Genomic DNA, 16,165 nt, shown 5'->3' with positions numbered 1-16,165 from the left:
TAACCTTCCTCAGATATGATATTATATATTTAATAAATATCAGCACTAAATTTTTAAGGTGATTTAAGTTCTATTTTTCTCTTATTAAAGAAATTTCCTTCTAAAACTTTAAAGCACTCGGACTCATTTTCTCATAAAAAGTAACTTTATTTAGGCTGTGATTTTTTTTTTTTCTTTCAGTATATCATAGGTAACAATGGTTTGGAGCCCCTGTTAGTTAAGTGAGGTATCTGAGACCATAATCAACATTTCAACCTCAATGATTAAAAAAAAAACTTCCAGATATATCAGCACATGATTTTCAGGTTGTTTTCTTATAATCAGTCTCTTCACAGGGTTTGATTATTTTAAATCTTCATTTTAAAAACAGCTTGGGTAAAAAGTATATCATTCTACATTCATTATCAGTTGTTGTTTTATAGGCAAAGACATCTTGAAAGACTTTTTTCTGTTTTTGTTTTTACAGATGTCCGAAGAAGAACAATTTATGAATACCACCGAGTAGAGCTACAAATGTCAAAAATTACCAATATTTCAGCTGTGGAGATGACGCCATTACCTAGTAAGTTCCACGTGAACAGAGCTAGGTAGAAAGTTTAATGATCTGACCTGTTTACGCATGAGTATCTTCCTCTTGGGTGTCTGTGGGGTTAGGTGGGTGATTTTAATTTTGGTTGAGCAATCCTTTTTTTTTTTTTCCTCCATGCTGCCAATTAGTCTTGATAAACCTCTTCTGTCCTGTTTCCTAGCATGCCTCCAGTTTAATGGTTGTGGCCCCTGTGTGTCCTCTCAGATTGGCTTCAACTGCAGTTGGTGTAGTAAACTTCAAAGGTAAAAAAGAATAATACAGAAAACTTAAAAATTTTACAAAGATTTGTTGTTTCTATCTCTTCCATTGAATTTTAGATGTGTCAGGTGTGTTGATTAGGCATATATGAACAAATGTATATAAGTTAAAAAAAAATGACCAAAAGGCAAAAAAGTGCTCAAGATTTTAAGGAATTTTAGTATTTTCCTTTGATTACTCAAAATTATCACAAACCTTCACAGTCAATAAAATAGTTATCTGATATACATTTATTATCTCTATGAGGCTTAAACTAGATGATGGACTGATAGGTCTATAAATTGATGCTCTTGGCCCATATTCTTCAGAAAACATGGTATGACATATCATTACTATAACAAGGACAGTGTATGTGTGGTCACATGCAAATTCTTAGTAAATTCCAGTGAATATCTCAGAGATTACTAGCAAAGGTTAGAGATGTGGTCTAAAGTTAGGGAATAAAGTGACCCTAACCGACCTCTACATAAACAGAATGAGTGGTCTGATTTTTCATGAATCACCAAGAGGAGTTTCTAGTCCATAGAGGTTTTCAGAGAATGAATGATCCTTTGTTGGAAATAAGGAGCAAAGACTTAACTGTGTTTTGTTATTTACTCAACCGTTTTGTGCATCAGTTATATCCCAAGCACTGGGAAAGTAGCAGCAAATAATACTGGTGTGGTCCCTACCTGCCCACCCCCCCCCCCCCCCCCACCATAGAGTTTACAGTCTGTCTGGGTATAAGTCCCCGTCCACCTTCAGAGTCTATGAAGAGTTCTCCCCGCTGGTGAAGAACCAAGTCCTCAGGCTCTTCCTGTGTGCTTGTTGCCTCAGAGCTTCTTGTAGGAACAGCCTTTGTCTTATCATCTTGCTGCAGCATTTGCTCTAATGATAGAGACATGTTCGGGAACACTTTCAATGCTATTGGAGGATAAAGAATAGAACGCCAAGTCCTTGATAACAAGCTTTCAGAAACATGTTTAACTTGCTAACTTTGGGGCAACAAGTACAGTATTGTGGCTAGAACATTATTTATTATAACCTCGGTTTTGTTTTCAGTGCAACCTGTTCCTGTAATTTCCTTTGTGCCGTGAATGTCAAATAACGAAAAAGCAAGCAGGAAATTAACATTCTTCAAAGTAGATTTTAACTTTCCTATATCTCCAGAGTGAAAAGAACTGCTTTACAATTAAGAGTTTGTGGACATTTGTATTCATATATTGTTGACATTCCATAAAGATTATATGCACATTGGAAGTTAGTCAAAATTGGGTTAGATGACAGCCAAAACACATCTCAGGAGATGGCACTTTAATATGTTCAGTTAAGTAACACTGAGCTCACACATGAAATACTCCCAAAAGAATTAGTAGAAGGCCCTGGCTTGAGGTGTGCACCTAATTCAAGTTCCAGCTCAGCGCTCACCACCTTTGAGAGGTCTCCCTAAACCACAGTCCGCGTGAGGTGCCCAACCCCAGTGTTTCTCAGACATCTGGGAGAAACTCCATCATCAGCGGTCACCTTAGTTCTCATGGACTCTTGTTAGTTTGTCTGTCGCCTCTGCTAGGCTGTGGCTGTATTAAGGGTGATTGGTCTTTATATCTCCAGAACCTAAGAATGTAACCTGGTACTGCAGAAAATGAATGAATGAGTCAAGGAATGAATGAATGAATGATCATTAGATTCCAAATGAAGGAATCATGATTAGATTTGTCTGGGAACTGGGGCGCCTGGGTGGCTCAGTGGGTTAAGCCCCTGCCTTCGGCTCAGGTCATGATCTCAGGGTCCTGGGATCGAGCCCCGCATTGGGCTCTCTGCTCAGCAGGGAGCCTGCTTCCTCCTCTCTCTCTGCCTGCCTCTCTGCCTACTTGTACTCTGTCTGTCAAATAAATAAATTGAAAAAAAAAAAAAGATTTGTCTGGGAACTAAGGGTTTCTGAAGATGAGAGACTTTCAGTGCTGAAGCTAGGAAAGTCAAAGGAAAACCAGGAATGGTAGCCACCCCAGCCAGATTACCATTGGGATAATTCTCAACTGAAATAACATCATTGTAGTTGAAGGTTTGGGACACTAGTGTAGAAACCTATCTTCCAGCAACCATTTCATTCTTTTTTAAAAAATATTTTTGGTGAAAATATATGTATGTTTGTATCTATCTGTCAGTCAATCAATCTATGTTTAAATATATGTTCGAAGTTCCAAAACAAGCAATTTTGCATTGTTGCAAATGGCATTATATTAATACTTCTATTTTATTGGGAGATTTCTCTGCCAGACATATCAAGGAGTTTTCAGATGTATTTAGTTTGTGCAAACTTCTTCCAGTGGAGGCAGTCAAGACTTACAGGAACCAGTTGTTGGTGCAGGGTCTTCTAGTTTATAAGTGGTAAGCTGGGACTAAAACTACATCTGTGTGACTCCCAGCCTGTGGTCTTGACACCTCACCTGCCAGAATGCAGATGAGCTAAGCGAGTTAATCTTCATTACTTCCTGAAAAGTAGCAGACATAATACTGGAAAAGAAATATTTTTGTCACTGAGGCTGCAGGAAAATCTCTTGGCTTTGGAATTGGCATAAGAAGAATGCAAAAGAGAATTGAGCAAAGCATAAGACTTTCGTGCATTATTGAAAGAATCATCGTTGCTTTAAAAAGATTAATTGAAAAAGGGAAAGTGATGATGCATGTGAATAAAGAAGGAATTCATCAAAGAACACTACTTTAAAAACTGCAAGTTTTCTGCATGTTACCATTTGGTGTTTTGCTGAATACCAAACACTGGTTTAAAAATCTAGGATTTATTTTTAATTCTTCAGCAACTCAGTTATATACATATCAAGACCTGCTTAATTAATTGGTTTAACTATGGCTCATTGCACTTTTGTTCAGCTTAATTTCCCCACTGCATTTTATTAATTTCTCCTTAGACTTGTGAGCTTCAAAACTTTGCTTTTGCTGCCCGGAAGCATTTCCCCAGACTTTAGAGCTTTTATTAACAAGTTCAATAAAACAAGAGAAGTCTTATCCTAAGCAGCACAAGATAGCCTCTCGGATTTTTTTCTTCCATTCTTTTTACTTTCTCCTTTGTGCTCATTTACCCCTGAATGATAATCAGTTGGTGGTGATTATTGAACTCTCAAGTCGGGCTTGCTCCAAAAAGATAAGAAATTTTTAATTGGCTTGTTTATTTCCTTTAATTCCTGTTTTTCAGGAAGCAAAAACTAAGGTAAAATGCTTATAATGGCTTTCTCCAAGGTCTAAAGGAATTTGAGTTATAGAACATTTAATGAGATCCGTGATCAAAAATGTTTACTTATAATAGGTGGCCCATTACTTGTAGGTGAGAATGCTTTTGTTTCTTCACTGAAAACTGAGAAGACCTAAATCAACCATTTTCAACCATATCTCCTATTTTCACTCATTCAACAAAAATTTCCAAGTGTCTTTGTGTTCAGGTTAATACCCTAAATTATGACTCCAGTGGTAAACAAACTTCCCTCATGGAGCTTACATTTTTAGTATGAAGAGAAAAAATTTAAGCGAACAGATGTGCGAACAATAGAGTTGGCAGTGATGAGTGCTATGGCAAAAGTAATAAACAGAACATTATAAGGGAAAATATAGCAAAATAAGTAAGAATAACAAGAGTTTATTTGTTGGTAACATGCTAAGCAACTTAACCTTTTGAAGGGACCTTGGTTTCATTAGCCTTCATCATCTGAATGTCTCGCTTGAGGACAAGTTCAGTTTGAGATGTCTATCAGACTTCAGGTGGAAATGTTGAGTAGGTGGGAACATATAAGCCAGAAATTTGGGGAAGAGGTTGTGGCCGGACATTAAACTGGAGAGTCATTATCATATAGATAGTATTTAAATTCATGGAGCTTAGTGAGATCAGCTATGGAGAGAGTGTAAATTGAAAATAGAAGAGATTCCAGGAGCTAGTTTCTGGCATGGCATAATGAGGTATGATGCTAATTTTTTATTATATAAAATTATTTTAAAATATACTTGTATACATGTCTGTATAGACAGAGAATACCTTTGAAAAGATACATAAGAAATTGATAACAATATTTGTCTCTGGAGACAGGCATGAGGATGAGTGTTACTTTTTATTGTGATTATGTACTCTTGGTATAATTTGAATTTTTGCCACGTGGAGTTGAAGACAAAAGGAGGAATCAACAAAGGAGAAATGACAAAACATAAAATCAAGGGCAGAAATGTAGCTTTCCTCATTTTAGTGTCTTCCACAGCACCTAACACCATGCCTAGACTAATATAGCAATCCATGGACTGATCTTGCAGATGATCAAGGCCAGAAATTTGCACTTTCATGAGAATTCTAATTGGTCACGTTGGCTGTTCCCATCCATTGGCTTTGTGAATATCAACCATATGGCTACCATAAGGACTAAGCTGATGTTTAGCATAAAATGTCAGTATTTATAATTAAGCAGATTAAGAACTGAGGAATTAGTCTCTTAGTGTCTCAGTTTTCAAGAATTTTCTTCATTTTATTTACTTAGCTCGGATCAAAGTCATAGGACTGCAGTTAAAAATTTGGGAACAAATAATTTCCATGATTCCACCCATCAAAAGAATAAATAGAACAAGTGAACCCCTACTAATGGTAAAGACATGTAGCTACTGAATACTAATATCACATGTTTACTTAAGAAGATATATGAGATGAGGGAAAAATCTTTTTGAATAACTCTATATTTGTTTCGACCTGTTATTTCTATTGCATTTCCTTGAACATACTATGGCACTGGCTGTGAATTTCCACTGAATGAACTGGATTTCTTTGCAGTAACAAAAAGAAAAATGGAAAAAAAGGTATCATGTGTAGTATATTTCAAAAATTTTGAAATGTATAAAGTCAGAGATAGTGGCTAATAATTCATTAATGATAGAAAATGTATTATCAACCTAAATTAATTAAAGATGAAAAACTCTATAGAGGCACAACTAATTTTTTGAAAATAGAATATACTCATTATCATATGCTCATTTAGCTTACAGAAATTAAACTACCTAGGTTTGAGAGAAGAGAGAAATGGAAAGAACAAATTTAAATAATGCAGCCAATTCAACCTTTCCCCAATCAGTAATCTTAACGCTTCTGAATAGGAGCACCAAGGAGACTTGAATATACCTATCTCCTTTGGTGTTATTTTGATGTACCCCTAAACACATAGGCACATTTGCAGGATTGAGTGTGACTTTAGGGTTTAAGGAAACAACAGATATTTTTCACACCACATGATCCTAAAATAAAGTCAACAACTTCATCTAGGATCAGCCAAAATCCAACAGTCCATACTAACTTTAGAGGAAGAAGTAGTTTTATGAAAAGAGTGGCAGGCTCCTGAAAGGACTGTACTAAGGGAATTTCAAACGTGTTTTGACTCAGTATGATTTCTGCCTACTTACTCACTGCCATATCTAGCCTTCATGTAAGTGCAACTCCACTGTAATCCTCAGAGGGCCATATAAAGCATTCTGTTAGTCTGATTTAGTTTTAATCAATTTAGTCCAAGATTTCAAGATTAAAAAGAGAGGATCAAAACACCCACAATTGTTGAATGATATTCCAGGTATTCTTAGGATATATGGCCCACTCTGAACTTTATACAATTAAGATTAATTGTATAAAGCAGGGTATAATTATGCCTGTCTAAATGTACCTTTTATATCCCAGGCAAAGCCATAGCCTGTAACCGTTTTGAGAGTATGGTTGAAGTTCATATTCGAGGCTACTAGTATACTACACATTTACATGATTCTTTCACATAAGGAAATCCATTGGCTTTGGTGATCAAGTGTGAAGTCCACACCTAACTTGGGAAGTCCAGCAGCCCTGATCCAAAATTAATTATAACTCTAGGCTTATTACCATGGATTGGGGTAAAATAAAGTTCTACTCTGAAATGCCCTGAATTTCAGATGGACGTTTAGAATTCACCAAGCTTTAAGAATTTTCAGTAAACGTTTGTTGATCTGTGTTTCAATATGCTGACTTTCTTTCAAGTTGAAATCACCTCCATCTGCTTACCGGAATTATAGATTAGTAATATTTTGGTAGCTGAAAATGTTACCATTTTCAATAAACTGTATGTTAGGTTTAAATACAAAATATGAAGTTATTTATAACTAACATAATCTATTTTTGTCTTTGAAGGAAAGTTATGTCCTTACTGAAATATCAGATCCAACAAAATTATTTAATTGATGACAAATTAATTAGAACCCTTTATTGTCATGCTGCCTAGTCATGATAGACAGGAAGAAGAGAATGCTATCATTTCTGACTGATGTCAGAAATGACTGAAGTCCTCAGAGATACAGTAATCTTTCATTGTATACTCGGCAGCAGTGAATAAGGTCTGAAATGGTCTGAAAACTGGGCTGAAAACGGTAGCCCACATCTAGGCCAGATGAGATTCTTGTTCTTGAGTGAGTTCTTATCAAGTATATTGGACTTTCTGTGTCCAGGAGAACCAGCCAGCCAAAGTTCAGGAGGAGCCCAGAAGTGAGGAAGCATTCCTGCTTTACTCAAAAGGAATCAAATTTCCCCAAATGCATAGTAGAGAGGCAGTCTTGTTTTGTTGTCCTAAGTGGATTAGACTGGATGTCTGAATACCTAATGGCCCAGCCAATGTTAGCTGATTGATCTTGGACAAATCAATAAACTCTTTGACTTTACATCTTAAAATGTGAAATGCATAACTCATCTAGACATATTTGATTCTAGTATTCTTTAATTCTGAGTGGCTGTAGGTTCAGTAGTTCTCAATTATTAGTACAGTTAAAATTGCCCAGGAGCCTGTTAAAATGCAGATTTCTGTGAATCTCAGCAAGGGATTCCTATTCAGTAGGTCCAGAGTGGAGTCCAGGAATTGAACTTTTTAATAAAGCTCTTCTGGGGACCCTAAGTAATCTGAGACGAGCACAGTGGAAATTCGATCTTGTACAAATGGGCTGAGAGTCTCGTAAGCCTACAGCGGTTACACGGAAGTTGTGTGGAAACACTTATTCTTACTTTGGAATAGAGACATATAGAAAAAAATATTTGAAGATAAAAATACTTGTTTTTAAAATCCATTAGGAGTTAATGAAATAGGTGTTGATAAAAGAAAACAAGAAGTTTTTGGATAAGTACAGTGTATGTAATAAATAATTCAGGAGATTTGGGAACATTGTTAGCTAGTTAAAATCATTGGAACATCTTTGCTTTCTGAATTTTTATTAAATCACTGCTACTAAAGTAGAAATTCACTGTTCTAAGGTGAATTCTAGAAATTCTATACAGCCAAGATAATTTTTAGATGTGCAGTGTTCATAAGAGGTAAACTGAATTTAAATTTATTTTAGTGCAATTTATAACCCTTTCAAATTCAAATAAAGGATCTTAGCATTTCAATTAACTACCTTGTTCTGAAAAACAAAATTGTGTTTTAAGAATACACAATTTTTTAAAAGATTTTATTTATTCATTTGATAGAGATCACAAGTAGACAGAGAGGCAGACAGAGGGGGAGGAGAAAGCTGGCTCCCCACTGAGCAGAGAGCCCGATGCAGGGCTTGATCCCAGGACCCTGAGATCATGACCTGAGGCTTTAACTCACTGAGCCACCCAGGCACCCCAAGAATACAAAATTAAACTCTTTTTTTTTCCTTTTCAGCATTCCAAGCCTAGCTTTAACAAAAGTGTACTAGTTCTTTTTGTGTGAATTAATTGTAACAGTGTAATAAGCTATAATGTTATTTTATTCATGACATGAAAGGATTTTGAAGGATGCTCTAATAGAATGATTTTGAAAAAATCTATAAGATAACTAGTAACAGAGTTGGCTTTTGGGGAAATTGCCATGAATTGAAAATTGGCATAAAGAGAGATTATTACCATCTCATCATATTTCCTTTTGTAGAGTTTGAATTTTTATCACATGTACATATTACCTATACTGAATGAATCAATCAACAAACAAATACATATTTTTAAAACAAAGAAAAGAAATGCTTGTGTTAAAATATACTAGGAAATTTTGGATATTCTTTCAGAAAATTCTGAAGTTAAAGAAGCGTTCAGAAGCAGACAATTATAATTCTTTTTTTCTTAAGATTTATTTATTTATTTTGAGAGGGAGAGAGAGAGACCCATGCATGTGTGCGGGGGGGGGGGGGGGGGGCAGGGAGAGGGAATCTTCAGCAGACTCCCTCCTGAGCATGGAACCCAACATAGGGCTTGATCACCACCTGTGGGCTCAGGACCCAAGAGTTTACAACCTAAGCCAGAATCAAGAGTTGGACGCTTAATTGACTGAGCCACCCAGGTGCCCCTTATCAATTCTGAGTATATAGGCTACATTTCTTTCCTCTGGAGAGATGCTACTGGATTTATTAGCCTTTTGGATATATAATGCATGTAATTCTATTTATTTATTTTAGAAGTATTGAACTGTGGTTTTGTCTATCATTTCTTCTATCAATCATCTCTTTTGCATTTTGGCCTCTCTCTGCTTTTTGCCATGGCCATTTGCCAGTCTCTGAAGATGGTTGTGAATACAGAATAGGCACCAACTTCGTTTTTTCCAAACTCAAAAGCAACAGGTGCTTGAGCCAAGTCTCCTGATAACCAAGTCCCACCTGAAATATCAAGGCATTCTTTTAAGTTGTCTTTGATTTTCCCGCCAGTGAATGCTGTGTTTGCATTCCATCTGAGCACCATTTGGCAAGCTAGAAATAAAATCTGTAGGATTATTTAGTAGCACATCTGTTTATAGCTGCTTTTTCAAGATTAACCAAGTGATTTTAAAGTCTTACTTATGTTTTAACCAGCTGTGGTGACTACATTTTCTATGGCTATAATTTGGAAAATTAAACATCAACAAATGCAACCTAAAAACATATATGGGATATCTAAAAATGGGATGTTTCAGTGCTAAATTACATATTCCAGTCCCTTAACTTGCTTGCACTAATGTAGTAATGAGTTCCCCTGGAAATAATCGAGAGTTAATTGTCCGAGAGTGAGATTGATTTTGTTCAAGTTAAAAACAGTAGGTGCTGAATTATTATGAAAAATATATATGTATATCCGTAAAGGACAAGGAAATAAAAATTTAAAAGCAAAAAACAAAATTCACAGTCAGTTTCTGTTAAAAAAGAATTGACATGACTATTGAGTATCCGAGAGCCTCAGATTAATATACAGATTGAAAAGACTGACATTATGGTAAAAAAGAAAAAATTTAATAAGTAGTTTATGGTTTAATTACTTGTTTTGCCAGGAATCTAATGTGAAAATATAGAAAGACTTTCAAAATACAATGTTTGTACTCCAGCCAGGTCTTTAGAGACTTATGTAAGAAAATAATTAAAATGTCAGTGGGATAGTTTCTGATTTTTTGCTTTCTGCTAAAATCTACCCCCAAGAAAAGTTGAAATATGACTATGTCTTATTTCTTGATATGAAAATACTACTTTACTTAAGATATTTATGAAATTTTCTTAATGCTAAAGAGTTTATTTACTGTCAAGTCCTGAGTCAGACATCCAACCTTACACTGCCCAGAATTTTCACAGAGAAATTTTATGATAGGAATCCTGTCTTTGGTGGAAAAGTGCAGAAAATCCAGTAATTCAACAATGTGTAGAATAGTCCAGTTATTTCTTTGTTTTTTTTTTTAAGATTTTATTTGTTTATTTTGAGAGACAGAGGCAGAGAGAGAAACCAGCTCCCCACAGACCAGGGAGCCCCACTTGGGACTTGAACCTAGGACTGTAGGATCGTGACCTGAGTCAAAGACAGAAACGTAACTGACTGAGCCACACAGGCATCCCTATTTCTTTGGTTCTAAGAACATCTAGAATAGCACTACTCTAAAAATATATCATTTTATATAAGTTTAGGGCAAGCTGACTTAAGCTCTTACCGATTATTAGGGAAAGCAAAGAAGGATGTTTCAGGATAAAATAAGATTTATTGGTTGAACAAGATTAGCATTCAGATTTTCCTTTTCTGAGCTACTGTGAAGGGGATTTGCCAATTCTGGATTAGTGAGACTCATTTTTTTTCTCCTTCCTTGAGAGCCACTTTTCTCCCCGCTCTCATCTCTAGAATGTTTTCTTCAGTGACAATTCACAGTCAAGGAGGAACAATTCTCTCCAAGAATCGTGATGTTGGCTGCAACAATTTCTAATGATAGGCTGTCCTAAAAATACACAGGTTTTATAGTCCTAAAATAACATCACTGACCATCAGGTAAGACCTCTGTATTGACCTGTGCCCTGAGCAGAATTCGTCTCTCCCTCCCCTGCATTTCACTAGCGCACAGGTTTATTTTATCTTTGCCCAGATTTTCTGCCACTGCTGCTGTCCAACCACATGAGCTTCGAAAGCAAGGACAGGAAATTTGTTTTAAGGGTAAGAATGCTTTACATAGAGAGGTGCTTAAAATAATTCTAATAGCTACCTTTTATTCTGTATTTACTAAGTGTCAGGCATCACATGAAAACCATCATTTCCACTAAACTCTTTTAATTCACTTATCTCATCCTATCTTTGGTCTGTAAAGGACCATCCAGAGGTAAGTGTTCAGGTCCCTGTTTCATCGATTTAGGAAATGAGAAATGAGGAAGGTTAAGGAGCTTAGCCCAGGTCACAAAACTAGTAACTGGTTTAAATCTTGGTGGAGCCATGATTTAAAGTAATTTTTTTTCTTTTTTTTTTTTTTTTAAAACAGAAGGTTTGGGAGAGAAAAAGGAGGGGGAAAAAAAAAAAAAAGAAATGCTAGGGTTGAAATTTTTCTTAAATCTCTCATGCCTAACATTAGCACAGTAACTTTGCTAAGTAATCTAAAGCCAATATTCATCAGGAAAGGGGAAAAGACCCTTCCCTTGCCTACCAAAAGGGTCTTATTAGCTAATTTACACTAACCTCTTTCAAAACTTATTTGAATAGTTTGTTGTAAAAGATACATATGAACTTTCCTTTAACAATAATTGAGGTTATATTTGTGAAAAGTGCACAATTGGCAAAAAAGAGTTCTCAGGAAAAAAAAATAAAAACTAGGAATTGGGAGAAAATAATAAAAATAGCACATAGCGTTCTAAGGGGGGGGAGATTTGTGAATAATCCATTAAAATTGCATACAGCAAAAATGGTGTATAAAGGGTTTATTCTCAGAGGAGAATTAGTCCTGTATCGCTTTTTTCTGTGTCAAGTTTTCTACTCATATATCAAAGATGGAATGTAAGTAGACCTCTGCGCACCTCAGACTCATGCACTCAGCGTATGAAAAGAGACAGTAATCCTTGATGCTGTATTTCAAAGGCACAGGTATAAAATACTTCAGAGACTCAAATTTTAGTATGCAAGCTTAAACTTGGGTTGTCTAAAATAACCAAGTGAGCAAGAACATGCACATGAAAGGAGAGAAATATACAAGAAAACTTGACCAAAAGGCCTGACTCTAGTCGAACACAGTATTTGTAAATAGAGATGCCTGCGACGTGTGTCCACATGTCCAGTTTTCTCGGGACAGGTGGGCGTAGGCCTGTTGTCCCCAGGCCCGTTTCTTTCTGTCTCCTCCCTCCCTCTCAAAAGTGTAGCCGTTGCCATCCTCCCTAATATCGCCCTGAGAATCCTTCTAACTGCATTTGTATATTCGGGACCTGAGGCAGAGCTAGAATCCCTACGTTAGTTCCACTCTCCTCCACAAAGGAATTCCTGTGACACGGACCATACGGCCCCACAAGCCTGAACTATTTACTATCTAACCTTTTGTAGGAAAAGTTTGCCAGATCAATGGAGGACATATAACAAACACAATTAATGGGAAAAAAGTAAAATATGTATTCTCAATAAATTACCTTAGAAGCAAATGTTGACTATCTGGTTATGTCACTGAAGTAACACTTTATTGTTACTGAATAAATAAAACACTGGGATAAATCAGATAATTCTAATGATCATCACCTAAGGAAACAGCGGGCAGTAAATGAAGGACCACGTCAAACTAACATGATAGTGTGTAAAAATAAATACTATAAAAAGATTTTGAAGACTGAATTGATGGATCTTGTGAGCTGGGAGGATAATATGACGATTCGGGTGTACATATCATTCTGCATACGTCTGTATAGCTTTTGCTATAAATATATTTTTTTAAAAATCTGGCTTAAAGGGGTGTGCTCCGAAATACTAAGTCAGTTTCATGAAAAGCAAATCTGAAGAGAAAAACCACGTATCCAAGGATGTTTCTGTTAACATAAGGTGACACTAACTGTATTTTATGAAGCAGAAAATTGCTTCACACCCAAATTCTTAAAACCCTTCTCTCTTTTTTTGCTGCCTTTAATAAGACATAGAGCATTTGTACACATGAGCTGCATAAAACGCTAATAGAATTAGCATTTAGTAATTTGGTATTTTATATGCCTGGCAAATCTGATGTAGAATAAAGCAAGGAAATAAGGAAGCAGAACACTGTTTTATGACCAGAATCATTCCCTAAAGTGGAATGAGTTTACTAATACATTGTTAGTAATCTGCAGAAAGAACCAGGGCAATCTTAGAACAGACCCTTCCAGTCGAGCTCACAGATTTGTAAGGAGGAGAGAATAATAAAAACTCAAAAAGAAGACAAAGTTTTATATACTAAAAACCGCTGCTAAAAATATACATAGTATTTTTTTAAGCATTGATATTACAACTCATACCTGACAAGAGGCAACTTGAACTCAGCTATATAGATATGCATATTATGTATCTCAAAATTGTCTCACATGTTGTTTTAAAATAATAAGAAAACCATTGCAGCAAACTCTAAAAGTCTTGGAAGTGTTTCCACCAAAATCAATTTACTTTTACTTGGAATTATCACACTTAAGAATTTAGAAGATGACACTGAATTTATCACGAGCTGAAGATACGAATGGAGAAATATGATGTTCTTTAATCAGAATAAACTGATGAAAGGGAACAATGACTCTTTTCAAGGTTGAATGATTAATGTAAACGAATATGGACCACTACATGTGTATAAAAGGTATTCTATTTTAACCCAGATCCTAGAAAAGTTATTTCACAAATACAATATCTTTTGAAGAATAAATGTGCATTATCAAAAAATCATTAAACAAATATCTTTTAAGAAACAGTGCTCTGCTGGTCAGGCGTTATTATTTGACATTATAATGCCTTAAATTACATTTTCTAGGGACATATAGAGAGAAAAAGAAAAAATGCTTCTTTTCTTGGAGTTCCTGTCAATGTTATATTATCATATTTTAAATGAGCTCATAGTACTTGTCTGAAAGATTTAATTACATTGTAAAATAGTGATAACAAGCCTAGATTAATTAATGGGGTGAGGTGTACAAATGATTTAATATAATGATTTCCAACCTTTTTCTTCTCAAGCTAGAGAAACATTTTTGAAAAATGAAACTCCAAATACAAAACAGATAAAATTAGATCTGGCTGGGGGTTCACAGCCATGCCCTCCCATCTCCTTCTCACCCAGGACATCAGTCACTGAAGGCCTCTGCGATACCAAACACTGAACTCTGGGCAAAGCTTGAAAATCTGTGATTAATGCAGGTTTTCCTAGTTAGAAATACTAACCTTCCTAATGCAACCTTTCTTTCTGAAGATCATTTGCAAGGACCCAAATCTACTGAGATTAGAAACACTTAATCTCTTAAGCAATGAGAGAGACAGAAGAGAGAGAGACATGCAGCTGTCTGGATCAATTTACTGGTTACTCTTCCTGAAAAGATGGTAACAAATGTAATGGTCTCTTGTATCCCTTATAGTTCTTTCCTAAATGTTTATGGTTCAAAATGGGGGTAAAGTTCATGCTATGGTTCTGTAAGAGACTAGAAAGGCCATCTTTGGGGGCACCTGGGTGGCTCAGTGGTTAAGCCTCTGCCTTCGCCTCAGGTCATGGTCTCAGGGTCCTGGGATCGAGTCCCACATCAGGCTCTCTGCTCTGCAGGGAGCCTGCTTCCTCCTCTCTCTCTCTCTCTCTGCTTGCCTCTCCGCCCACTTGTGATCTCTCTCTGTCAAATAAATAAAATCTTTAAAAAAAAAAAAAAAAAGAAAGGCCATCTGTTTCTCTGCAGATTTCAGCCTTCTAAGGAAAATTCTGAAGCTATACATCAAAACTTAAATTAGGACAAAGACCCTTTTTTTTTTTTGATGAGACAATTGGCTCATCAGAGGGATTTCTAGTTCCTTGCCAGAGTCTAACTTTGTTATCTTGGCAGAACAGAGGTAACTTAATTCATGCATCGTAGATGTTCCTCAGGAAGGCAGACAACACTAAAGACCAGGAGCCATTAATCTGAGCACCATGGAATAAAAGTTTATTGGTGAGGGGCACCTGGGTGGCTCAGTGGGTTAAGGCCTCTGTCTTCGGCTCGGGTCATGATCCCAGGGTCCTGGGATCGAGCCCAGCATCAGGCTCTCTGCTCAGCAGGGAGCCTGCTTCCCTTCCTCTCTCTCTGCCTGCCTCTCTGCCTCCTTGTGATTTCTGTCTGTCAAATAAATAAATAAATCTTTTTAAAAAAATGTTTATTGGTGAAAGGAGCCTTTATTTTTCTTTTTCTCAGCCAACCTCAAATAAAAGTCACTGCTCTGTCCACTTTTATGCATTGGAAGGTGCCATTTAAGTATAACACTTGATATGAAGCCAAGAGAGTTGAAGAAAGGGTGTCAAAAATTGGAATCCTGAAACCTCCAGTAGTTTCATTTGTGACTGTTAACTTCAATGGCTCACAGCCATGAGGAGAAAAAAAAATTTTTTCCCTTTCCCACAAGATTCAACTCTCACTTCTGTTGTACCAAGATAGCGAAGTGGAATGCTTGGCAAGAATGTTTAGATTCTGAAAAAATTCGTTCATCAAAAAGAGAATATTTCTCCTCTTTGTTTAAGATCCTTTGCTTTTGTGGCTAAAGAAGCTAGCTGGGTCAGGACTTGCAGAATATTATAGATTTTTGATTATAGATTAGGTTATTTTTTCAGTAAACACTTTTAACCAGTGCTAAGTGCCATGGAGGGTATTTATTGAGCACTTACTATGCACATTTATTGAGCACTTACTAAGCACATTTATTGAGCCCTTACTATGTCAAACACTGAAAGTGTACTTTGTCTATATTATCCTGTTTAGTTCTCACCAAAACACAGGGAAGGTTGATTTTACAATCTCCATTTTACAGAAACTGAATCTCCAGTATAACTTGCCATGGCTCACAGAGTCAAGACCTGAATCCAGTCTTATGTACTCGATTTTAAACTCGTGTTCTTTCCATGGAAG

At 36.2% G+C, this 16,165-nt stretch overlaps 1 protein-coding gene across 2 annotated transcripts in view; it reads left to right on the top strand.

Annotated features, from left to right (window-relative positions):
* Positions 1-16,165, top strand: part of LOC111155565 (plexin domain containing 2) — a 462,074-nt gene that overhangs the window by 351,640 nt on the left and 94,269 nt on the right. For both annotated transcript variants that reach the window (XM_022515805.1, XM_022515806.1), the window contains 2 exons: positions 467-562; positions 750-831. In XM_022515805.1, the coding sequence (XP_022371513.1) occupies positions 467-562; positions 750-831 (178 nt within the window). The remainder of the gene's footprint in view (positions 1-466; positions 563-749; positions 832-16,165) is intronic.

The sequence above is a fragment of the Enhydra lutris genome, unplaced genomic scaffold (genome assembly GCF_002288905.1).
Source record: "Enhydra lutris kenyoni isolate GAN:26980312 unplaced genomic scaffold, ASM228890v2 scaffoldscaffold42, whole genome shotgun sequence".
Classification (NCBI taxonomy): domain Eukaryota; kingdom Metazoa; phylum Chordata; class Mammalia; order Carnivora; family Mustelidae; genus Enhydra; species Enhydra lutris.
This window is presented reverse-complemented; position numbering and strand designations above follow the sequence as displayed.